This window comes from Patella vulgata, chromosome 1, assembly GCF_932274485.2.
Source record: "Patella vulgata chromosome 1, xgPatVulg1.2, whole genome shotgun sequence".
Lineage (NCBI taxonomy): Eukaryota > Metazoa > Mollusca > Gastropoda > Patellidae > Patella > Patella vulgata.
In genome coordinates, this window is record NC_065879.2 from 2337539 (window position 1) to 2363393 (window position 25855).

A 25855-nucleotide genomic window follows, 5' to 3' on the forward strand; every position below is an offset into this window, starting at 1 on the left:
ATTTACTTTATTTGTAAATCTTATGTTTAATTAAAATATAAAACCAAAAAAAATCAAACAATTCCTTTGTGAATTGTTTATGATGGTTATTCTATATTTAGGCATATAATCAGTTTAATTTGGCAGTGTCATAGTTCTATATTTATTAATGATGTCGCCCCCTTTTGATGAATAAACCTAAAGGTATGCTTTGTTTATCCAGGGATTTATTATGTTGAATATTTGGTTGGCGTCTGGATGATCGAAATGTGATACGTCACGAGCCAGTGACAGATATTTTAAACTTTGACCTACATCTGAGCCGCTCAGAACATTTACAATATTTTTGTTTTCCGTAACATCTTTCTTCAAGTATCCGGATTTAATACAAATAATATTTTTTTCTGTTTCAAAACGGTGTATAGAGTGAAAACAAAATGACGCCTTGCTTCAAGTTGGAATGAAATAAGTTATTTTCAATGAATGAATTATCGTTGATGTAAGCGACGTATTTCCGCCATGTCAAATTAATAATTGGATAGTGTTTAGATGAAAGTTTGTATATAAGTTCAACCCCAAAAATGTCTGGGAATGTGGGAATGGAACAGTTGATCCCTATTGTGAATAAACTGCAGGATTGTTTTGCTTCACTAGGGATCCCAATTTCTCTGGATTTGCCGCAAATTGCTGTGGTGGGCAGTCAAAGTGCCGGAAAAAGTAGTGTGCTTGAGAATTTTGTGGGCAGGTTTGTATGGTTATCGAATGATAATTTTAGTCTTGTTTTTAGCTGATTTCAACACTTCCGCCTTATTTAAAAACCACTTAAATACTTTCCCGACTTTGTATATTTCCTGAATTCAATGACTTCCTATCTGTTTGAATCGATCGACTGAATCTTATCGATCATGAGAAATTATTGATTCTTCTAGCGGGCTAAATTATGTTTATTTACGTTCTGTGTTTGACCTATCTTTCTCATCCAAATATCCCGGCCTATATGGCATTGAAAAAAGGGGGCGTCACCAAGCCACATTAAATGACTTTTTAGCAAATTTCTTGTGTGTTTTTTTGCTTATCAATGAATGTTTTTGGTTAAAAAGAATGTTTCCGTTGCAGAGTGACGACCTGTCGCTTGTAAAAAATCAATACATGTATATATATATATAGAAGGGATAATCTAACCGAAGTCAACTAATCAGTTGGATTGGTTGGACTGTGAATCTATAAGTTTAAATTTGATCAATAATTGAGTGTAGTCTATCGTAGGATACGTTTACACCCGGACTATAAGCTTAGTTTACTGATTTTATGTCAGTTACACATTTAGATTGATTATTTCTGGGACTGTAGTAGGTCGTGTAAACCATTTGTAACTGATCTCGCTAGTCTTATCTTGTCGAGATTTACTTCTGTGACTGTAAGTCAAGTAACTGAACTTATGGATTTTCTATTTCTTTGTTTATTACATACAACGTTTCATCCCTCTTACAGGTATCTTTATCAACCATTGAAACGTTGTATGTAATAAACTAAGAAGTACAATGTAAATCCATAAAGTTGTGTTACCTCTACTTCTCTACTTCTAAATGTCATGTAAGGATTATACATTGTCAATAACTGACAATCACTCGGCAAACCTTGGCAGATTCCGGTACCCTCGGCTGTATGACGGTAAGTGATATGTACCTACGCCTATGCCGATTTTAGAAAGAAGTTCTAACAATTGCATTGTTCGAAGAGTGTGTAGAATTTTCAGTGCAAACTTGTCCTTGTCCAAAGAAAATCGGATAAACTTGAAAGAAAAACAGCTTCAGACTTTGAAATCTTTGTATGATAAAGCATTCTTCAAAGTCGTCGTCATGGCCAACGCCATTTGTAATCCGGGAACTTGAAAGTTGTTCCAATGGAGGACTTCGTCATACAGCCGAGGCTAGATCTAGGGTACTGGAGTCTGCTGAGTGAACTGACAATAACTCAAGTTACTTTACCATTCAAGGTTCGCGCACTCCTTGAAAATCCTGGAGGGGGGTTGGATGGCTGAATGGTTACCGTGCGCGCGCTGTATCATAAAGTCTGTCATTGAGTCGACTGGCGTGGTTTCGATTCCCCGGTTGTACGTGACAAGGAGTAGGGTCGCCTGTCCAACCTCGTGGGTTTTCTCCGGGTCCTCTGGTTTCCTCCCACTGCTAAAGACCCCTACGCACAAGCGAATTATTGAAATAAAATTAAACCATATGTTAGTCCCGAAATGACCTAGTTTGTGTCGAGTGGACGTTAAACCCCATTTCTCTCTCTCTGAAAATCCTGAAAAAATGAAAATGTGATTTCCAGTACTGGAAAATCCTGGAAAAACAAAATTACTCCTTGAAGCTTCTGGAAAATTAACATACATGTACATGTGTGGTTTCGCTACATATTTTAAGATGTAAAACTGAACGTAGTCATCGAATGTTTCTTCAAAAGTTCACAAGTTCGTCGCCTTAAATGTTCTTCAAGCGTAAAGAAAATACATTATGATGTAGAATTCTATACAGGGACTCTTGGAATCTGGTAAATACTGTAACTACTGAAAAACTCCTGGAATTTTAAGTGTTCACACTTCACTTCCATCTTCCAAACAGAGTCTTCCCTCCCAGTACAAGAGCTAATGGCACAATTGACCTCGCCACCAAGATTCTTGGTGTTGATGGACAATGATAAACAATACGATTTAAAACAAATAAATGATAATATATTTAATACTACAATGTATTACCATATCTAAATTTAAATAGAAATGGGGTCACAAATGCAAAGTAACAATGTATTTACAAATATTACAGGAAATTCTTTCACGTAAGATTACAGGGTTAAATGGTTGGAAATACAAACTGCGCATGTCGCCGTGCTAATTTTAGAATATAATACAAATGGATCTGTTTACCTTTATAATGTGATCGTAAGGCCTAATACATTACACACGAAACATGCAAATTAGACTGTTTTCTTTCGGAGGGCCGGGTAATAATTGATGACATTTTCCCCTAAAATTGACTAAAACTGACATGCCATTTTCATCATGTAGTTAATCCTGTGACCAATGACCTCTAGGTCAACCAGTGTAGTGCGTGAGCCTACGGCAGAGTCGAATGCTGGATAGCGAGACTTGTGTGGAAAGTGACTTCACTTAAAAGTGTTCTGAGTTGTGCACACCCTGTTGTAACAGATCTAATTGAACTTATACTACCAGTACTGTTGCTATTTTTCAAGTTATTGTACACCATCGTGTCCAACTTGTTGGTGTTCTCCGGTTCTCCTGTTTCCTCGAATCCCCGGTTGTAGGTGACAAGGAGTAGGGTCGCCTGTCCAACCTCGTGGGTTTTCTCTGGGTCCTCCGGTTTCCTCCCACTGCTAAAGACCCCTACGCGCAATCAAATTATTGAAATAAAATTAAAAACCATATGTTAGTCCCGAAATGATCTAGTTTGTGCCGAGAGGACGTTAAACTTCATTTTTCTCTCACTCTCTCTCCTGTTTCCTACCACTGCTAAAGACCCCAACGCGCAATTGAATTAAAAGGATTGAAATAAAATGGAACCATGTGTTAGTCCCGAAATGACCTGTTTTGTGTTGAGTGGACGTTAAACCCCTGTTTTTTTCTATCTACATGTAACTGAACGTATATGAATTGAAAATGAAATGGAATGGGGTTTAATGTCTGATTGTTCTGCTCCGACTGGGCTAATGAAGACGGCCATGGAGGAAATTTTGCCCTTACAGCGGTACTACGGCATACTATTAATATTGAATTCTAACTGTCAAATATCACTAACAAAGGGGAACCACGCTGGAAAATCCAGATAAACTTTATCGGGCAAAACCGGGATCAAACATCTTACTCATTGAGCCACCGTGGCTATTATGACAGAGTCTACTGGTATTTATTGCTATGTTAAATATTATTGTGTTAATTATCCTGGTCACTGTACTTGATCAATACTGCTGGCTAATCTTATTATTCCTACATGAATATGTAGCCGAATCTCTTGAAATTTTACTTCCCATCTACAGTTACAATCAGATCTTCAGATCAATAATACATGTACATGTAAGACGAGGATATTCTTTTCTTCAAAGTTCATGGTTTGTCACACTCACACCAACAGTGTGTCACTACATTTACATGTGTACATGTAATTTCTCCACTGCTCTGCTCTGTAGTAATTGTAGCCAGGCCACTATCAGACATAAAATCATAGTTTGTAATATACATGTACATTTCTACAACCTCTGATGTCTGGCAGAGAATTTTATTAAAACTTTCATATAGGTCCAACACAAAATTCTTAATACATGTGTACATGTGTGTTGATACAAAATACTTCTAGCAGGACAGATTGTGTAAAATACAATGTACATCCTAGAACTAGAGAAGGACAGATGTCTAATAGACATGTACAATGAATGGGACAGAGTGTTTTTTCTGCATTACCCACCATTTTGAGTTACAGTGTAGCTGTAAGCCGGTTTCATTTTCAATAAGATAATACACTATATATAGGAGGCCTATACATGATACATGAACATGTATTTATAACTTTTCTAGAAAACTTGTCTGTAGATGAATTAAAACTAACTGAATAAATTTTATCTTGAATATATAATAATTATATTTGACACCATGGATTTGCCAGAATTTATTTTAGCTCGGTAAATATAATACACTGTAATTAACTGTACTGTAACAATAATGATATGTTATATGAACTACATGTACGGTGGTAGGGTATACATGGACAAACTGTCAGACTATACATGTGCATACGTAGGGTAGAAGGGTATACCTGTCAGTCTACATGTAGGGTAGTAGGGTACACCTGGACAACCTGTCAGTCTACATGTAGGGTAGTAGGGTACACCTGGACAAACTGTCAGACTATATAATGATGATAATAGATGTCCATTTATAAAGTTATTCGTGTTCTAATGTACAGCACCCTGTAAATTTGGACAAAAAACGAAAATGAAATAGGGTTGAACATCCTACTTTTCTGTACCAACCTGGCTAATTAAAATGGTCATCCACGGTCGCCATGCAATGTTCTATCGGAAAAATTGTGCTCCGACAGAACAATACACTATTTATTGATTAGTTTTACAATGAAAAACTGTGATTTTAAAGATTATTTTAGGAATAAATTGTCAATATTGTCAATTAATTTACAGTCATATACATGTATGTAATTGTGATTTGCAAGCAAGAAAGGTGTTGACTAGATTGGACGTTAAACCCCAGTTCATTTCATTTTATTTTAGTTACTGGGGTAGTTACATTTTGTTCATTTTCTTGACAGTATTTAATTTAACATTGAATGAAGTTAAAAAAACATCATAGCGTACACAGACATTTAGGAAAAGCAATGGGTTTATTGTATTGCTAGGTACATCATACATGTACTGTATCTACATCTCTGTCAATCAAAGGGCAGGGGGGTTCTATCCATAGGGGTGGGGGAGGGGGTGGAGATGTGTGTATGGTTTTCTATCTTTAGATTGTATGTCACAAGAAGCCGTCCGCCATCTAACAGTACATGTAACTTCTTCAATTTTCTTAATTTCCTCTGGTTTGATAACATTGCTAAAGGCCCACTTCTTTCAAGAAAATTGTTGATATGATACTATAAATAGTCCTGAGAAGACCTAGATTCTGTTGAGTGGAAGTTAAACCCTACTGCTCCCCTCTCTCGAGAAACTGTCAGATGACTGAAACAAGATGATAGATTGTATGGTTTTATTTTTATTCTATTATTACTGATCCCTCCCCCTCGTATCAGGTGTCACAGTGTAATTTAAATGTCATAATATCCTCTAGCTATTATGTCAATCATGTTTGATCAAATGAATCATAGTACAACATCTATTAAAATATAAAATCACTTTAATATTTTAACTCTTGAATCATACATACAACATCCATTAAAATACATACATGTAATCACTTTAATTCATAATATTTTAACTCTTTTTATGACCTAACAAATAAATAGTTCAAACAGGAAATAAAACAACAAGAAATGAAATTGAGTTTAGTGTCCTACTTGTCTGCTCTGATGAATATGGGCATACGTCATACAGTGGGGAGTTGGATGAGTCAGCTGGCGTGGTTTCGATTCCCTTGTTGTACGTGACCAAGAGTAGGATCGCCTGTCCAACCTCATGGGTTTTCTCCGGATCCTGCGGTTTCCACACATCGTATTAAAGATTCTTCTTTCACAATATTTTAGTTTGCAAGGGACTCTTATAGAACTAAATAAATGAGGAAATGCAATGAAATGGGGTTTAACGTCCTACTGTTCTGCTCTGAACTGGGCTAGTGAAGACAGGCATACGCCATACAGTGTGCTATGAGGGAAATTTTGCCCAGACAGCGGCACTATCGCCTACTCTTATATCGACGTCCAACTGTCAAGGGATCTTTTACGTGCACGCCAATGTGTACACAGGACCTCAGTTTTTCATACCATCCAAGCAACTAGACAGCTGTCTTTGTCAGGCCCTCCGTCCTGCATCACTGACAAGGGGCAACCACGCTGGAAAATCTGGATGAACTTTCTCGGTCAATGCAGGGATCGAACACCCGACCTCCAGGCTAGCGCGCCAGGGTCTTGCCCACTTAGCCACTGTGACCCCCACATGTATTAGGACTTTAAAAGCTGAATTAAAAGACTGACTTAAATGTACATGGACTCTTTTGTAATACATATTAGAGTATAAAAGTTTTTGTAATACATATTAGAGTATAAAAGTTTTTGTCTCATATTTAATATCCTTAAATGGTTTTATACAATGTAATTAATTTGATATTTTATTTTACTTCAGAGATTTTTTACCAAGAGGCAGTGGAATAGTCACCCGACGACCTTTGGTTTTACAGCTCATCAACTCCCCTACAGGTTGGTAACGGGATAAATCTGACTTTACAATAGACTTGTTTATCTTGTCATACAATGTACATTAAAATGAAATAAAATGGGGTTTAACGTCCTACTGTTATGCTCCTAAACTGGGCTAATGAAGACGGGCATACGCCATACAGTGTGCTATGAGGGAAATTTTGCCCGGGCAGCGGCGCTACGGCCTACTCTTATATCGAATTCCAACTGCCAAGGGATCTTTTACGTGCACGCCAATATGTACATGGGACCTCGTATTTTTGTCCCATCCGAACGACTAGACAGCTGTCCTTGTCAGGCCCTCAGTCCTGCATCACTGACAAGGGGAAACCACGCCGGAAAATCTGGATGAACTGTCTCAGCCAATTTGTCATACATTAAATCTGTGAATCACTTAATTCTTTCTATTGATATGAAATGGAGATTAAAGACATTAACAGCCTACTTTTTGGCTCTTACCAGGCTAATGAACACTGTTTTATACAAGTTGTCTATCGTATACATTTAGATCATAAGGTCCGTCATTTAATCAAGTGGCACGAAAAATAAAATCCAAGATTTTTATCAAATGTTTTGATTAAGTTTGTCACAAAGTGCTTTTTATAAGTCCAAGGTATTTTTTAAGGGCTTCGTATATGTAGATAAATACTGGTAAGTTAATTAATATTTCACACAAATACAATGTACCTATTTTGGGAGGATGTTTGCTGCGTGCAGTGAATGCATGTGCCATGGTGATCAGTCTAGTAGTACATTTGAGAGGCATCATGCCCATTAATACTGGGGGGTGGCGATGGATGAATGGTTAGCGCGTGCATGTTGTATCATAAGGTCTGTCAAAAAGCCAATTGGTGTGGTTTCGATTCCCCGGTTGTACGTAACAAGAGGTAGGGTCTGTCAAACCTCTTGGGTTTTCTCCTGGTCGTCCGGTTTCATCCCACTGCTAAAGATCCCTACACGCAATAAAAAAGTGAACCATATGGTAGTCCCGAAATGATCTAGTTTGTGTCAAATGGACTTAAACTCTCTTCTCTCTCTCTCTCTCTCTCTCTCTCTCTCTCTCTCTCTCATATAAATCCGTGTAGGTTCAGTTTTTATAAGCACATATTTGAGGATATGGACCATGCTACCGGTATGATACATGTACCAATGATAGTAGTAGATTTAATAGAAGCAAGAAGTCAAGCAACCAAACAATGTATCGCCTATTTGGATTGGTCTGTAAGCAAACTATAAATAGATCAATGAAAACAATCACCCATAATTATTATTTAAATACAGCCATGTTTATTGAGCTCATTTAAACAGACGACTAGCATTGTAAATATTAAATTTGTTTACATCAAAAACAATAACAAATTACAAGATTGAGATAAATTCTAAAGATCTAATACCTTTGATCTTATTATTATATTTTGTTTCGTTTTCTTATACTTTCAATGGCCTACACAAGATCTGACCAGATGTTTTGGAAGGTTGCGTCAGAGATCATACGAGTGGCTTTTGACCCCATAACGTCAGACATTTGATTAATCAATCAGCATTGATGTTTCTAGTGGATTACCCACAGGTCCGTGCACCTCACACCAAAAGCTTGCCGTAATCCATCATATCAATCAGAATGTGGGTTATATAACAACTCTTCCAAATTTGAACTATAAAAACGAAACGAAATTAACCTAGTTTATGTCGAGTGGACATTAAACCCCATTTCTCTCTCTCTCGACCGAGAATATGCCGAATCGGACATCAAGATGCATGTCAAGTGAATCATTTAAAACTCAAAAATATATTAACTGCACTGAGGTTATTACTATTATTAATCTCAATACAATTTGTCAGGTCCATCATAATCCAAGACATATCGTGGCTTAGTGAGGATTGGCTGAAAAAATTTATCAGGAATATCTGGCGTGGCTCCTGCTTCAGGGAGGAGGGTGTGGCAAGGGACAACGTACCGTAATGTCGTTTAGATAAGATGAAAAACCGAGTTCCCTTGTACATGTACACCAGCGTTCATGTAAAACATCCCTTGGCAGATAGAATTCGATAGCAGACTAACCCGTGGCGCTGATGTCCTGGCAAATTTTCTCTCATAACACACTGTATGGCGTATATGCCAGTTCTTCATTAGCCCAGTCGAAGCAGAACAGTTGGACGTTAAACCCCTTTTTATTTCATTTCTATAACGACCCTTCAGGAGTGAATCAAGAATCTATCAGATATATATTTCTACATATAAATTAAAGCACAAACATCAAGAATCTATCAGATATATATTTCTACATATAAATTAAAGCACAAACACATAATATTTGCAATTGTCAACAAACAGATGTAAGAGTTTAATTAAGTACACAGCTACTTATAGAGATAAGGGGATCAATATCTTGTATAAACTGTGATATGGCAGGTATTTGATAAAAGTTGTATCTAAAGATTGTAATTTAATATATCTCTGCATGTACTGATGTACCAGTATGTATCACTTTGTCATATATTGGGGGAGGAGCGGGGCTGGGGGGGGTCTCCGAATGGTTAAGCACATGAGCTTTAGAAATGAAATGGAGTTTAAAGTGCTACTGTTCTACTCCGACTAGGCTAATGAAGAAAAGTATGGGCCATACAGAGTGCTATAAGGGAAATTTTGGCATGCTTTTGATCCCCCTGCTAAAACATTTTTGTGCAAGCGAATTATTAAAATAAAATTGAATCATACATGTATATTAGTCCTGCAATGACCTAGTTTGTAGCAAGTGGGGGCTAGAGCCCCCCTCTCTCTCTCTCTCTCACTCTCTCTCTCTCTCTCCCTCAATGACCTAGTTTGTTTTAAGTGGAGGCTAGAGCCTCTCTCTCTCTCTCTCTCTCAATGACCTAGTTTGTGTCAAGTGGAGGCTAGAGCCTCTCTCTCTCTCTCTCTCTCTCTCTCCCTCAATGACCTAGTTTGTGTCAAGTGGAGGCTAGAGCCTCTCTCTCTCTCTCTCTCTCTCTCTGTTTGTTATTAGCAATCACAGAAAAAGTCCTAACCCTCTCTAAACTAACAAACTGTAAATTGTTCTATGTTTTCTTTTTTTACAGAATATGCTGAATTTTTACATCAGAAGGGAAAACGGATATCGGACTTTAATCTTGTTCGGAAGGAAATCGAAGATGAAACAGATCGTGTAACAGGAGCTAACAAAGGAATCTCCAACATTCCCATTAATTTAAGGGTTTATTCTCCAAATGGTAATTATAGATAGGTCACTGCTTCATAAACAAAAAAAACAAAAACTGAACACTCTTTTTCTTTTAAACAATCGTTGACGTCCTTTTAGTCCTTCTGTTCATAGAAATATAAACTAGAATATGAGCAGAAGGACTAAAATGACGTCACAAATTGTGTATTGACGGAAAATTGTGACTACTCAATTGAATGGTCAGCTTTAAACTGGACACAAGTACAAATAAGATGATTTATGGTGATTTTAAACGTTTTTTACCAATTTTTAAACAAAAATTTGATATTAAACATATGTGAAAGAAATTAGTGCTAGATACTCAAGATTAAATGAGACCTGGGTTATAGTGTTATGAGTGTTTGAAGTTTTGACAAGAAATAGCCATTAATTGTCTGTTATTATTGCTGAGAATTGTTTATCATTGGCCGATGGAATACGACGCCCACAAGTTATATTCTCTGTTGTCAAGTACTTTGTAATGAAAATAAACAAAGCCTCGACAAAAATCCAGATCAGCATTTGAGGATAATTATCCTCATCAGTAAGGGCTAAGGTTGATATTGAAATTATATCATTTGTGTTTTTTTAGTATTATAAACAGAGATTCTCCTACACGTTTTTTTTTTATATCAAAAAAGCCAAGTAAAAGGTTTTATTTATCATCCAACCCTTAGAAGATATCACTTAGTAGATTATAAAAGTTATCACACAAGCGATTTCTACTGTAGATTGTGTTATTAGGTGATAAATTATGTTTTTTGTATTTTTCATTATTGAATTATAATTTATGTTAACGTAACACAGTTTTTATGGGAAATCAATCACTATTTCTTTCTAAAAGTTTGACGTTTCGACAAGTATCACTGCGCTCGATAACGATAAGGGTATACTTGTTGAAACGTTAAGCTTTTTAGAATAAAGTCAGTGATTGTTTCCCATAAAAATTGTATTCTGTTAATATGTGTTTCAATTTCTAAATGCAACTCAAAGATTAAAAATGATTTTGTTTGTATTTTTCAGTATTAAATTTGACATTGATTGATTTACCTGGTATGACAAAAGTACCGGTTGGAGATCAACCAGCAGATATTGAGATGCAGATACGAGCTATGTTACTAGAGTTTATAGCTAAAGAGAGTTGTCTTATCTTGGCTGTATCACCCGCTAACGCTGATCTGGCCAACTCTGATGCTCTGAAGATAGCTAAAGAAGTTGATCCACAAGGTAAGGGGAGATAATTATTATCTGTTCAGGAGGTTGGATGGCCGTATGGTTAGCGTGTGCACATGGGTTCATAACGTCTCTCATTGAGTCAACTGGCGTGGTTTCGATTCCCTGGTTGTACATGACAAGGAGTAGGGTCGCCTGTCCAGCCTCATGGGTTTTCTCTGGGCCCTCCGGTTTCCTCCCACTGCTAAAGACCCCTAAGCGCAAGCGAATTATTGAAAGAAAAATTGACCCTTATGTTAGTCCCGAAATGACCTAGTTTGTGTCGAGTTGACGTTAAACCCCATCTCTCTCTCTCATTATCTGTTCATTTTCTGAAAGCTTACAGAGATCACCAGACAAAATAAAATGAAATTGAATTTAAAGTACTACTGCTCTGCTTAGACTGGGCATATTCCAAGCAGGGTACTATGAGAGATATTTTGCCTGGACAGTGGCCCTACGGTCAGCTCTTCATCAATCAAATTCCAACTGTCAAGGGTTCTTTTACATGAATGCCAATGTGTACACAAGACCTCGGTTTTTCAGCCCATCCGAACGACTATACATTGTCGCTTGCCAGGACCTCTGCCCTACATCTATATCACTGACAAAGGGGAATCACGCCAGGAAATTCATATGGACTTTCTCGGCCAACACTTGGATCGAACACGGAACCCCCAGGGTAGTGAGTCAATGTCTTACTCACTGAGCCATCGTGGCTCCTCACAAACAATACAAAAACATTACATTCGAAGTATTTCTCCATAGTAACCAGTTAGTATATTTTATTGTCCTTTGAATATCCAGTAGAATTATTAAATGCTATAAAGAGATTTTATCAATCAACTTGTGACTGGATAATCATGTATTTCAGATTAAATATCACTCAACTTGTGACTGGATTATCATTTACTTTAGTGAGAAAAAGCATGTTATGTTGCCATTTTCACAACACTAGTGTTTGGATTTTGGTTCCGAACTGCCTTGTACATGTAACTAAAAGTCAAAATTGTGTTCCCTTCTAATTAATAGAAATTATTTGACATATTATGATTTTCTTCAGGTTTACGAACTATTGGTGTGGTAACAAAATTAGATTTAATGGATCAAGGAACAGACGCAAGAGATATTCTAGAAAATAAACTTCTTCCTTTACGTAGAGGTAAGTAGAATATAATTATAATCTTAGCTTGTTCTTTGTTTTAAATTTTTTTTGTTTAGAGAAATAATTAATTATTAGGGTTGTCAAAAATATTGCTATATCGATATATTGCAATACTATCGTCCCTGATACACTGTATATTGATACATTTTTGTTGTATCAATATTTTTCTACTTTTATTTTATGATGCCATGTATAGCTCAATGATGTCATGTATAATTTTATGATGTCATGTATAATTTTATGATGTCATGTATAGTTCATTAATGTCATTATAATTCATTGATGTCATATATTTTTAGGTTATATTGGTGTTGTTAATCGAAGTCAGCGTGATATTGAAGGAAGAAAAGATATACGAGCTGCTCTAGCTGGAGAACGTAAATTCTTCCTGTCTCATCCCTCATACAGGTAAATACAATACACATTATCTCTCATATAGGTAAATACAATACACATATCCCTTATACAGGTAAATACACTACACGTTATCCCTCATATAGGTAAATACATATTATCTCTTATACAGGTAAATACCTGTATGATTTATTAAATAAAAAAACGATACAGTGACAATCATGATAGTGATAATCATAGAGAAACACAATAGTGTGACAATAGCAACAGTGACAATAGTGTGACAATGGCAACAGTGACAATAGTGTGACAATGGCAACAGTGACAATAGTGTGACAATGGCAACAGTGACAATAGTGTGACAATCACAACAGTGACAATAGTGTGACAATGCAACAGTGACAATCATAATAGTGAAAATATTGACAGTCCCAATAATGCAATATATTGTTTAAAACTATTTATTGTTTTTCCAGACATATGGCCGATCGTATGGGAACACCATATTTACAGAAAGTTTTAAATCAACAATTAACTAATCATATTCGTGAAACTCTACCCAATCTACGCAATAGATTACAGTCACAATTACTGGCCATGGAGAAAGATGTAGAGGAATATAAAAACTTCAGACCAGACGATCCAGCACGAAAAACAAAAGCCATGATGCAGTAAGTAGAGAAGGGTGGTGGAAGCTGTTTAAAATATTTACGAAAACAATGAGAATTGTTCTAGCTTACGAATTAAGAGTAGGGTTGGGTGGCCTAATGATCTAAAGTGTGTGCTATAGACCATAAGGTCTGTCATTGAGTCAGGTGATGTGGTTTCAATTCCAAGCTTGTATGTGACAAAGAGTAAGGTCTTACGTAGGTTTTCCCTTGGTCATCCAGTAACCCCCCCCCCCCTCCAAATGAAATTGAACCAATGTTAGTCCCAAAATGTACTAGTTTGGGTCAAGTGGACGTTAAGGTTTGCAGTAAGGTTAGATAGTTCTTTGAGATTTGCCTACCAGGTTTCTTTGTGTCATTCAGTTTTTCTCTGTTAAACCCCATTACATTTAATTTCGCGAAATGGAATATCTATTTCAATCAGGTTTTAATTTTAGTTGGCCTACTTCATCATGTCAGAATTGTACACTGCATGGTGTATGCCTGTTTTCATTAGCCCGTTTGGTGCAGAAATGTAATGGTATTTTTTATCCAGTTCAGTACTCAGACTTTTTACACGTTATGATAGAATGTGTGTATAGAATTTGTTTATTTTTAGAATGATCCAACAGTTTTGTCGAGTGGACGTTAAACTCTCTCTCTTGTTTATTTTTAGAATGATCCAACAGTTTGGTTTAGATTTTGATCGTGATATAGAAGGTTCAGGTAATCAGGTCAACACAGAGGATCTGTCTGGTGGCGCCAAAATAAACAGAGTATTTCATGAAAGATTCCCTTTTGAACTCGTTAAGGTGAGTTGCTTTTAAGTGATCTACTTTTGTGGGGTCTGGGGGTGGGGGGAGAAATGAAATGAAATGGGGTTTAACGTCCTACTGTTCTGCTCCTATACTGGGCTAATGAAGACGGGCATACGCCATACAGTGTGCTATGAGGGAAATTTTGGCCGGGCAGCTGCACTATCACCTACTTTTATATCGAATTCCAACTGCCAAGGGATCTTTTACGGGCATTCCAATGTATACACCGGACCTCGGTTTTTCGTCTCATCCGAAGGACTAGACAGCTGTCCTTGTCAGGCCATCCGTTCTGCACCACTGACAAGGGGAAACCCTGGGGTCTTAGGGAGGTCTAGTGGTCTAACATGTACACTTTAGATCATAAGGTCTGTCATTTAGTCAACTGGCGTGGTTTCGATCTCGTAGTAGGGTTGCCTGTTCAACCTTGTGGGTTATCTCTGGGTCCACTGATTTCCGCTCACTGTTTTTGTTTAAGTGGAGTTCTGTCTTGTATATATAAACGTTTGATTGAGCAACATGTATATATGATGTTTGATCAAGCATATTGTATATAAATGTTTGATCAAGCAGCTTGTATGATGTTTGATCTAGCAACTTGTTTATATGAGGTTTGATCAAGCATCTTGTATATATGATGTTTGATCTAGCATCTTGTATATATGATGTTTGATCTAGCATCTTGTATATATGAGGTTTGATCTAGCATCTTGTATATATGAGGTTTGATCGAGCATCTTGTAGATGTGAGGTTTGATCGAGCATCTTGTATATATGATGTTTGATCGAGCATCTTGTATATATGATGTTTTCGTATATTTAGATGGAGTTTGATGAACGTGAATTAAGAAAAGAAATAGGAATAACAATCAAAAACATCCATGGTATCAGGTAATGTAATCTTACTGTATTTACCTTTTATTTACACAAGTGTTATCAGGTGTTACAGAATATCCACACAAAACATATTAATATTATATTAATATTTACTCTGACTATTCTATAACTTGGGGGGGGGGGGGGGTTGCTGAATGGTTAGCACGTGCGCGCTGTATCGTCATTGAGTCAACTGGTGTGGTTTCGATTCCCCGTTTGTACGTGACAAGGAGAAGTGTCACCTTTCCTACCTCGTTTGTTTTCTCCGGGTCCTCCGGTTTCCTCCAACTGCTAAAGACCCCTACGTGCAAGCGAATTATGGAAATTAATTGAACCATATGTTAGTCCCGAAATGACCTAGTTTGTGTCGAGTGGACGTTAAACCCCATTTCTCTATCTCTCTCTCTAACTTGGGTTATCGATATAGAGTCACTAACTCAGTTACTAGCCAATCATGGTTTTTATTTTGAGTTTTATCACTGAGTAGTGACTGCTAATTGCCACAGCTTGAATCACATATTCCTGAAACAATGACAAGAGAAATCCCTCTCTGGCCATTGCTGGATTGGCTTCTGATACTTGAGCTTTTGAGGGAGTGTGTCTATCCTATCGTTCAATCAAATCTATCCCCAAGCACAGCAACATGACAGCCCTTAATCTGGGGTATTCCCTAAAACTTTGGACAGTGGATTAATGTATTATAAACAGTGAAAGTATTGTTCGTCTCCAAACAATGTTGTTTACATTGCATCCGTTTTGATGGCCTCGTTTGTCACGCAATTAGTTTTTCTGCAATATTCTGCTATGCACTGGTTAATTGGGCATAATAAAATTGTGAGTCATGACGTTGGTCCAATTTGGAGCTATGTATCGTTACGCAGTTAGTTATTGGTGGTCAATCAGGCTATTGACCAGTCATAATTTGAAATAGCAATTTTCTTCCATTACAGCAGTGTTAAGTGGGATTAGCTCTAATCAAACGAAACACTGCGAGGAGTATGCTTGAATCTCTCTCTCTGTTATTAGGGCTTTATTTTATTTACTCCATTGCCACCCCGGTATCTTTTTCCTGATCCAGTACCCACGCAGATGTATCAGCCTGTCCAGCTTTAGTCACCTTGTCAAGGGTTTGTTGCTGTTCCTCTTCTCGTATCTTATATATACTATTCAAAAAAAGTAGGGGATATTTGATTTTGGGGGCATAATACTAAAATATGCAAATGACTACGAAAAAAGTCACTATAGAACCTAACAGAAGAAACATTTCCAGTTACATGTGACGCCCAAACGCACCAATAGCTACCGCATGGAATGCAGGTGATGCTTGGGATCATCGTGGGGGTCCAACCCAAGATTTGCACGACTCTAACTTTGAATGTTACAGTCATTGTGGCATTGAATTCCAGGGTGGAAACATCAGTTTAATTGTTTTAGTGACCAGAAAACAAATTTTGATATGCGTCGGCTTACCCAAAATGAAAGGTTACGTGCCCTTGGCATGCTACAGATCGGCACAACACAGGCGGTTGTGGCGCGGACGATGAATGTTTCTCAGTCTGTCATAAGCAGGCTATGGTCCAGATACCGTGATACACAATCTGTACAGGACAGACCACGCTCAGGTCGACCAAGGGCGACAACTCAAGCCCAGGATCGATTTATCCGTACCTTGGCCTTGAGAAATCGTGTCATCACAGCAAATCAGATCAGCGCTCGTCTTCAAACAGACACTGGTGTGAGAGTGAGTGGCCAGACGATTCGGAATCGACTGCATAGGGGTCACCTTCGCGCCCGACGTCCTCGTGTTTGGCAAACAGAGGAGGATTTACCCGTTACTGACTTGGTTGTGATGCTGTGGTAACTTTGCTGTTTGACCCCGGGTATCATTTTACCCTTATAATGGTCAGTCTGTGCCTTACTTAGTCTAACGATCATTTGGAATAAATCGATGAATGTGAACTTCATTTCATTTTGTCATTTGTTTCTTCGTCAGTTTCATTAGGTGACTTTAATAACACTTAAAAATCAAATATCCCCTACTTTTTTTGAATAGTATATGTAAAAAACCAGGCTACTAGAGGGCCTACATGTAGTACACCTGTATACAATAGTAGGTGGGATGGCCGAATGGTTAGCACGTGTGCGTTGTATCATAAGGTCTGTCATTGAGTCAACTGGCGTGGTTTCGAATTCCCGGTTGTATGTGACAAGGAGTAGGGTCGCCTGTCCAACCTCGTGGGTTTTCTCATGGTCTTCTGTTTTCCTCCCACTGCTAAAGACCCCTACGCGCAAGCGAATTATTGAAATAAAATTTACCATATGTTAGTCCCGAAATGACCTAGTTTGTGTCAAGGGGACATTAAACCCCATTTCTCTCTCTCACAATGGTAGGTTAAGAATGAACTATGCCGATACTGACAATCCAATCAATCAATTGATTTCAACTTTTAACTTCAACCTGTTTTTTTATAGAACTGGTCTATTTACGCCTGATATGGCATTCGAAACAATTGTAAAGAAACAGATAAATCGTCTGAAGGAACCATCACTACGTTGTATTGATATGGTTGTTCAAGAACTCTCCAAGACTATCAGAAAGTCAGCAGAAAAGGTAGGAACTGTCAAATTACTAAAAATACTTGGACATAACTAACTTTTGCTATATATCAATATTCTCCATTTAATTTGACCAAGGCTGTAGGCACCAAAAAATGTTTTCATTTTGGATTGTTAATGATAGTGACTGACACAGAATCACATTGTCTGGAAGTTTATTCCACACAGTTTATGGACTGTACCAAATATTTCTGGATTCAAATGTCTTCATGTTTTGGGTAGGTACATGTACATCTAATAACAATTTGCCTTCGTATGGTAATGAGCATTTTGAAAGATACTAGATTTGTTATAGTTAAGATATAGTTTAATTATCGCCTGATCGTTTGTTTGGGGTTCTGTTTACACTTGATTTTCATAAAACTGCTTTTTATACTGTGTCAATCGAAGTTAAGATGGGATATTGAAATGGCTGGGTCTTGTTTTAATTCAGTCATTTATCAAATAATTTTATATTCTAGGCAGCATAATATGTAACCTGTCAAAAAAGTTTAAATCCCACTCAAGACAAAATTAAGGGCAAGATATTGAAATTTGCACTGTCTGTCATTCCATCCTGTTTTGTTTTTTTTTGGACCATATCTCATAAACCTTTCATGGTATCATTATAAATCTATTGTAATCGTTGTGCTGTTTCTGGAGCATATCTCATAAACTGTTCATGGTATCATTATAAAACATTTTACACACGTAAACCTATTATAATCATTGTGCTGTTACTGGACCATATCTCATAAACCGTTCATGGTATTATTATGAACCTAATATAATCGTTGAACTGTTTTTGGAACATATCTCATAAACTGTTCATGGTATCATTAAAAAAAATTTTACACATGTAAACCAGTTATAATAGTTGTGCTGTTTGCTAATTATCAATTTATGAGATTTAATCATTTTTGTGTTTCCATGGATATCAATGTTTATGAATGAGAACTGAATGAGATGATGTGTTTTTTTGTAGATGTGTCGATATCCGTTATTACGAGAAGAAACAGAGAGAATAACTAATACAAGAGTACGTGAACAGGAACAAAGAACAAAAGAACAATTATTATTATTAATAGATATACAATTGTCTTATATGAACACAAATCACGAAGATTTTATAGGTTTTGCTAAGTAAGTACATATTGTGTCATATTTATTTGATTTATCTTTCATCATAAGGTCTGTCATTGAGTCAACTGGCGTGGTTTCGATTCCCCTGTTGTACGTGACAAGGAGTAGGATCGCCTGTCCAATTGTGGGATTTCTCTGGGTCCTTCGGTTTCCTCCCACTGCTAAAGACCTCTATGCGCAAGCGAATTATTTAACTAAAGTTGAACCATATGTTAGTCCCGAAATGACCTAGTTTGTGTTGAGTGGACGTTAAAACCCATTTCTCTCTCTCTCGTTATCTTTGAAGAATTGTAATTATATTAGCAGCTGGGCTGGAACGAAGGGTGGCTGACTGAGCTGTAGTCAAGGGCCCCATATACATTTATTATGTATGTGCCAAATAAATCTATCTACCAAACTGACATACGAATTGCATTTGTGTGGGTGTTCCTGACAAAGACAAAAATATACTCCCTCTTTACTGTTGATGAAAGGGCCCCGGTTTCATTTTCAACCAGTGGCCCAATATATGGTTTATTAATCCAGCCCTGATAAGAAGAAAGGTTATTTTTTAGAAAAAGTAACTCGAGTCAAATCGATGAAATCAATGCGGCTTCAAACAAAGTTATATACTTTACAAGTATTTCAAGTTTTGACTCTTAATATTATCAGTTTTTAGAATCTTGCCATTTTCTAGGAATATCTATTTAATTCCCTTTTTATTAAAAATTTTAAACTTATTTTAGTGCTCAACAGAAATCCGAAAATACCACAAAGAAAAAAATTGGAAATCAGGTTCGTATTAAAGATTTATGTATTTATTATTATTCAACCTATTTTTCATAGTCAACCAGTTTTTGATCAGCACTTGTTGAGAAACTACAGGAGGTTAATCTGCTTAGCTGGCCATAAGAATGGTGTTATTGTGAGAGACGTAAATGACCGTGACTATTGGTAACTCCCCCCCTTGGTAACTTCCGCTCCCCACACCCCCACACCCCACACCCGCGCATTTCGGAAAAAGACAGTGTGGAGTGAGGATGAAACAAGTGACTTTCTGTCCCGTATTTCTAACACTAGCCAATAATAATAGATAGATAAATCACTTTACAAAGGGTGTGCCTTGTCATTTGTATCAAACCGAAAGTAGAGATCTTAGTAATGGTTGGATAGTTGTAAGGCTGCCATGGCGAATTCTTGCAGTAGAAGTATTGACTTTGATTGAAAACTTACAAATCTGATAATAATACAGATCTATATTTCGTTTCGTTTTTTTATACTTTCGATGGCCTACACTTCATGACAATCTGACCGGTTGTAGTGGAAGTTTGCGTAAGGTGTCATACGAGCGGCTTTTGACCTTATGACGTCAGGATTTGATTAATCAATCAATGTTGACGTTTCTAGGGGTTTACCCACAGTTCTGTGCAGAGCACACCAAGAACTCGCCGTAACAGACCATTTCATTGGCTAATTCCTCACATCAACCAAACGCCAGTAATATAACAACTTTTCCAGATCCTAGTGTTGTGAAGACATGTAAAACAAAATTTTGAACTATAAAAAGGTCCGTGTTTTAATCAGAATGAAGACTTATAATATTTTTTTTTTTTTTTAAATTCTAAATCTATAGGTTGTATGTAAAAAACAGGCTAAATTACAGTGGCTGTCTTAGCCAAATTTTTTCTGTAATAGTATTGTCAAAACATGAATAAATGTTTTATTTTCAATTATTAGGTTATACGTAAAGGCTGGCTAACTTTACATAATGTCAGTTTTATGAAAGGCGGGTCGAAAGATTTCTGGTTTGTTCTGACAGCCGAGAATATCTCCTGGTTTAAAGATGAAGAGGTACGTCCATGTTTTATATTCATATATCACAGCTACATCTAATATTTAAATCTATATGTTGCAGCAACACGTGTGGCACCTAAAACATGGCTAAGTGGGTTAGACGCTGGGTCGGTAGCCTGGAGGTCGGGTGTTCGATCCCTACATTGGCTGAGAAAGTTCATCCGGATTTTCCGGCGTGGTTCTCCCTTGTCAGTGATGCAGGACGGAGGACCTGGCAAGGACAGGTGTCTAGTCGTTCGGATGGGATGAAAAACCGACGTCCCGTGTACACATTGGTGTGTACGTAAAAGATTAATTGACCGTCTTCATTAGCCCAGTTCGGAGCAGAACAGTAGGACGTTAAGCCCCATTTCATTTCATATCGGCACCTTAAACATATGTTGCAACTACATGTGTTGCAATATGTTTCAGCTACATGCATGGAAGCGGAAACGGAAAATATATGTTGCAGCTAGAAGCGTGGCATCTAAAACATCAAATATATGTTGCAGCTACATGCGTTGTCCCTCAAACATAAAACATATGTTTCAGCTACATGGGTGGCAACTAAATTATAAAATATATGTTGCAGCTACGTGGTGCCTAAAACAAAAAATATATTTTTTTGTAATGACAACTCTTCATGGATTTTTTTCTGATGAAATAAATTATGCATATTTTGATTTTTAACAGTGCAGTAATTCATACAAGCAGCACTGTTTGATGTAAAATAACCTATGTTCAGCTGTCCCTTCTATCCCCTATTTCTCCACTGGATCATTTACATGAGCAGCTAAAAACTTTACCAGTCTATATTCATAAAACTCATCCAGATCACCATGTGTTCTTCATCATATAGCCCGGTTGGAGCTGACATGCCATAAAACTTCATTCATTCATGCCTTTTTACAATACTAGCAAAAATTCTGCTTTTTTTATCTGTAACCAAATTATCCAACAGATCAGAATTCTTACTTTATCTTGTAAATGTGCACTAATTTAATTCTTGATAACCACGTCAGCTTTATGTCCGCAATTGTTTTATGAAATGTATTTATGTTTGTCATCGTAAATTATGTTACAAATGAATACTATACTCCAAGCCGTACTTAATTTTTAACATCATAAGCTGACTGGTGGTGTTTATTTTCGGGCTGGTCTTGAAGGTCGGAATTTTCCACACAGAAAATTTGGAAAATGAATATGTCAGAATTTGGGTGGAGGGTTAGTATTGGAGTCTTCTACCCCGAACACCATCAGTGTCTAATTTCGTGTGTGGAAATTTCCGACCTCCGCAACCAACCTTAAAATGACCTCTCCCAAGAAGCTGAACATTATAAAGTGTTATTAATGAATAATGTATCATACTCTGATTTATGTGGTGAGGCTCCTAAAAAAACTCTCTTTTTTTAAATTTTAAAGCTATTGAATTGGAAATGGTACAAGTAGTTAAAAATGTAATAAATAAGAGATATCTAGCTTTAGAAAAAAATGGTTTTTTTATACAATTTTCCTGATTGTTACCATGGCCACGCCTTTTTTTAAAAACTAGTTTTCCCTTATTTATTACATTTTCTAACTACTTGTGACTTGTACCATAATTCAATTCCGAAGTTTTAAAATTTGAATCAATGTATTCTTTCTGGAACACCATAATTATAAAATGTTTACATATTACATGGCATATTATACGATATTCATTTAAGAAATAATTCTAATGATCCCCATCTGCTGTATTAAATTTATTCCCTATCAAAATGGTTCTATCTGTTTCTATTCATAAACTGAGCTGTACATCGAACGATTGACGTTGTTCGTCTTCGGTAAAAGGGAATAATTATAATATAGCAGTTGCTTTCATTAAAACAGAAATACTTTTTAAAAAGATTCTAACAACGGCACATGGCTTATCTTCCTCTGACAACCTTCAACTAAATGACCTTGACCCTCTACAACTTTGCGTTGATTGTTTTTATCTAGCGTTGTTTTTATCATCTATCTTTACTAACCTTTACCATGTTTCTCTTATATATTAGTAATACAAGCTTTCTCTAAAAAAAATATTTTTAATTCCACACATGTTCATATTCTGGCTCAGTTCAATTCTTAAAACTAGACTTAAACAAAAAAAGTAAGAGGCGAAAACCAATATATCCTTCTGGATTTTTTTTTTCATCCATTTATTTTCTTTTATTAAGCATTGTTTTAAAAAAAAAACTGATTTATTGTAAGTAAAACAGATTTTCTGGTTCTAGTTCAGTTCTCTTCTTAAAACTGTGAAATGAAAACTTGAATAAATTCTGGTTTTTTTCTCCTTTTATTTAACATTTCAAAATAACTAATTTATTGGAAGTAAAAGAAAATTATAATAGAGACTTTCTAGCTCCATTTACTTCTTAAAACTAAAATGGAATAAAACAAAAAAGTTTTACATGTATATTAAGCTTTTTTTTTTATTATTAAACAAGTCAAAGTAACTGATTTATTGGAAGTAAGTCTTACGGGAAATTTGTGTTGAAACAATTTTTTTTTAATTACACATTTTAAAATACCGGTAACTAATTTATTGAAAATAAAACAATATCATTAATTTAAATCAGTGTTAAAGGGAATTACTGTGAACTGTTGTTATCAAAAAAACTGTGCCAGATCAGGTAAACTACAGAAATAATGTGTATTCACTTCACATTACCCTCCCACCATCCCTTATCCTCATGTTATGCTTTTTTTCACTTTCTAAATCACAAATGCCTTGTTGAAATTAATACTAAGAATATACAGGTATATCCAAATTATTTTATAAGAAAAATGACAATTGTCCAAAAAAGAATTCATAAACATTAGAATCAAAACAATGGTTCCAAAAAGAATTCCTAAACATTAGAGTCAATCAAAACACAATTATTTTAAAGTAACTGGACAAAGTTAGTCTAGTTTATTTTGAATTAGAGGGGCTGAATGGTTAGCACGTGCGTGTTGGAACATAAGGTTTGTCATTGAGTCAACTGACGTGGTTTCGATTCCCTGGTTGTACGTGACAAGAAGTAGGTTCGCCCATCTAACCTCATGGGTTTTCTCTGGGTCCTCTGGTTTCCTTCCACTGCTAAAGACCCCTACACGCAAGCGAATTATTGAAATAAAATTGAACCATATGTTAGTCATGAAATGACTTAGTTTATTTCGAGTGGACGTTAAACCCCATTTTCTCGCTCTTCTTTTTTATCTTGAATTATTGAATAACATACCTTGCATGTTTTCCCTCTTAATGCATGAGAAAGTAACTTTCAGACCGTAGAATTAACTTTAAGACTGATATCTTTATAAATCAAGAAAATTCTTAAAACATTTCTTATTATATATACTCTAACAAATATTACTAAAGTCCATGCTTGACAAAATAAGTAGAACTAATATTAATATTTTGCAGCAGATTATCGTGTGATTTTCGATTTAAGATCAACAGAATGCTACTTTTTATTTAATCCAGTGTTTACTAAAATCATTATTAAGAGTTTTAATATTATTTATCATTTTATAACCATGCTTCAATACCTTATTTTCAGGAGAAAGATAAGAAATATATGCTACCTTTGGACAGCATTAAGCTACGCGATGTAGAAGCCGGAATTTTTTCGCGTCATCCTACCTTCGCGCTCTTTAATTCTGAAAATAGGTATATCTGCAGTTGGAATTCATATGATGCTGACCCAGCCTCTGCTCTATTACACTTTGCGCAGGAAAGATAATTGATGACGTCTGCATGTATTTCATGAGTTTCATTTGACATTCACGCATTTGTGAAAAACTCCAAATTTATTCCTTGTTTAGAGCTTCCTTCTGATTAATGCCTACTATTTGAAAGATCATGCCATTCATTGTAGTGTGAAATGCGAATAGGGCGTTCAAAATACCAAATGGTAAATCAAAAATTGTAAGGAACAAATAAATATAAAGCAATGGAGCAGAAGGCTATGGTAGCATCTGGGCTTGCCTCACATCCTAACTCTTAACAAGCTATAGATACATGTATAGTCTTAGTGTTCATGTGTAGTCCTGGACGTCTTTGTTGCATGTCTTAGTCATTAGTCAACAGTATCGTGCTTTCAGCTGTGATTTTAATGTGCACGTCTAATTTCTAGTTATATTATTATCTTTATTTGATTTGAAGTTTATATGTTTTCCTTTTTAAGTTTTAAGTTTTAACTTAGACATATAATATATCAATATATATTTTTTGTTTATTAGAAGCATGAATATATATATATATATTTATATACATGTATATATACATATTAGTATTGGTCCAGTTGATTCTGTACATCTTATCAGATGCTGACAGTAACTAAATGTTTTTATATCAAGTACATTTTTCTTTGATCATTACCAGCCATGAACATGGTGATAATGATCACTTAATTAAATTTTAAAGAATCAGAGTTAAAAGGAAAGCAAATAAATAGACTGGGAAAGAAAGAAAGTAATTCAAATGTACATTCTTTCTTCCTTCCTCTTAATATATTCATGGTGATGGTCAATTTTTGTTTTCACGGTAATGGTTGTCATGGCTTTGTGTTCATTCTGTTTGTCCAGGAGAAAGATAAGAAGTACATGCTGCCATTGGATAATTTAAAGATACGAGATTTGGAAGCAGGGTTCATGTCACGGAAAATCTCGTTTGCTCTCTTCAGTCCTGACTTGAGGTAGTCAGTTCATATCCAGTCTCTCTGATTCTGATCTTCCTGGCTTTCAACTTTCAAATTCATAATTGCATATATTTTTTTTATTGCTCTCTATTCTTATAGCAGTTTGACAAAGCTATGTGTGTTATTAAACAAACATAGTTTATCATTTGGTCATTTTCATGGGCTCCTTCTGTTAAACAAACTTCAATGAGTATAAAACAAGATATAAGACTATGCTAATTATTTTTACGATATTTTAAATCCAGTACAAAAGTTGAAAGTCATGATATTAAGGATCAGCTTCTTTCGCTATTTCAAGACTTTCTTTACCATTTCCTCTCATCACCTGTCTCTCCTTGACTATTATCTCTTAACAGTCATCAAATAGACTTCTAACTTCTGACATACAAAGAGTTAGTACCCTT

The 25855-nt window shown here is 36.1% G+C and overlaps 1 protein-coding gene across 1 annotated transcript in view; it reads left to right on the forward strand.

The window, feature by feature from the left end:
• Positions 1–487: 487 nt before the first annotated feature.
• The window catches only part of LOC126825505 (dynamin-1), a 42658-nt gene continuing 17290 nt past the window's right edge, over positions 488–25855 (forward strand). Inside the window, exons 1-8 of the mRNA XM_056102152.1 lie at positions 488–724; positions 6838–6911; positions 9990–10139; positions 11153–11356; positions 12405–12503; positions 12806–12914; positions 13337–13531; positions 14127–14148. Of these exons, the coding sequence (XP_055958127.1) occupies positions 561–724; positions 6838–6911; positions 9990–10139; positions 11153–11356; positions 12405–12503; positions 12806–12914; positions 13337–13531; positions 14127–14148 (1017 nt within the window). The 5' untranslated portion in view covers positions 488–560. The remainder of the gene's footprint in view (positions 725–6837; positions 6912–9989; positions 10140–11152; positions 11357–12404; positions 12504–12805; positions 12915–13336; positions 13532–14126; positions 14149–25855) is intronic.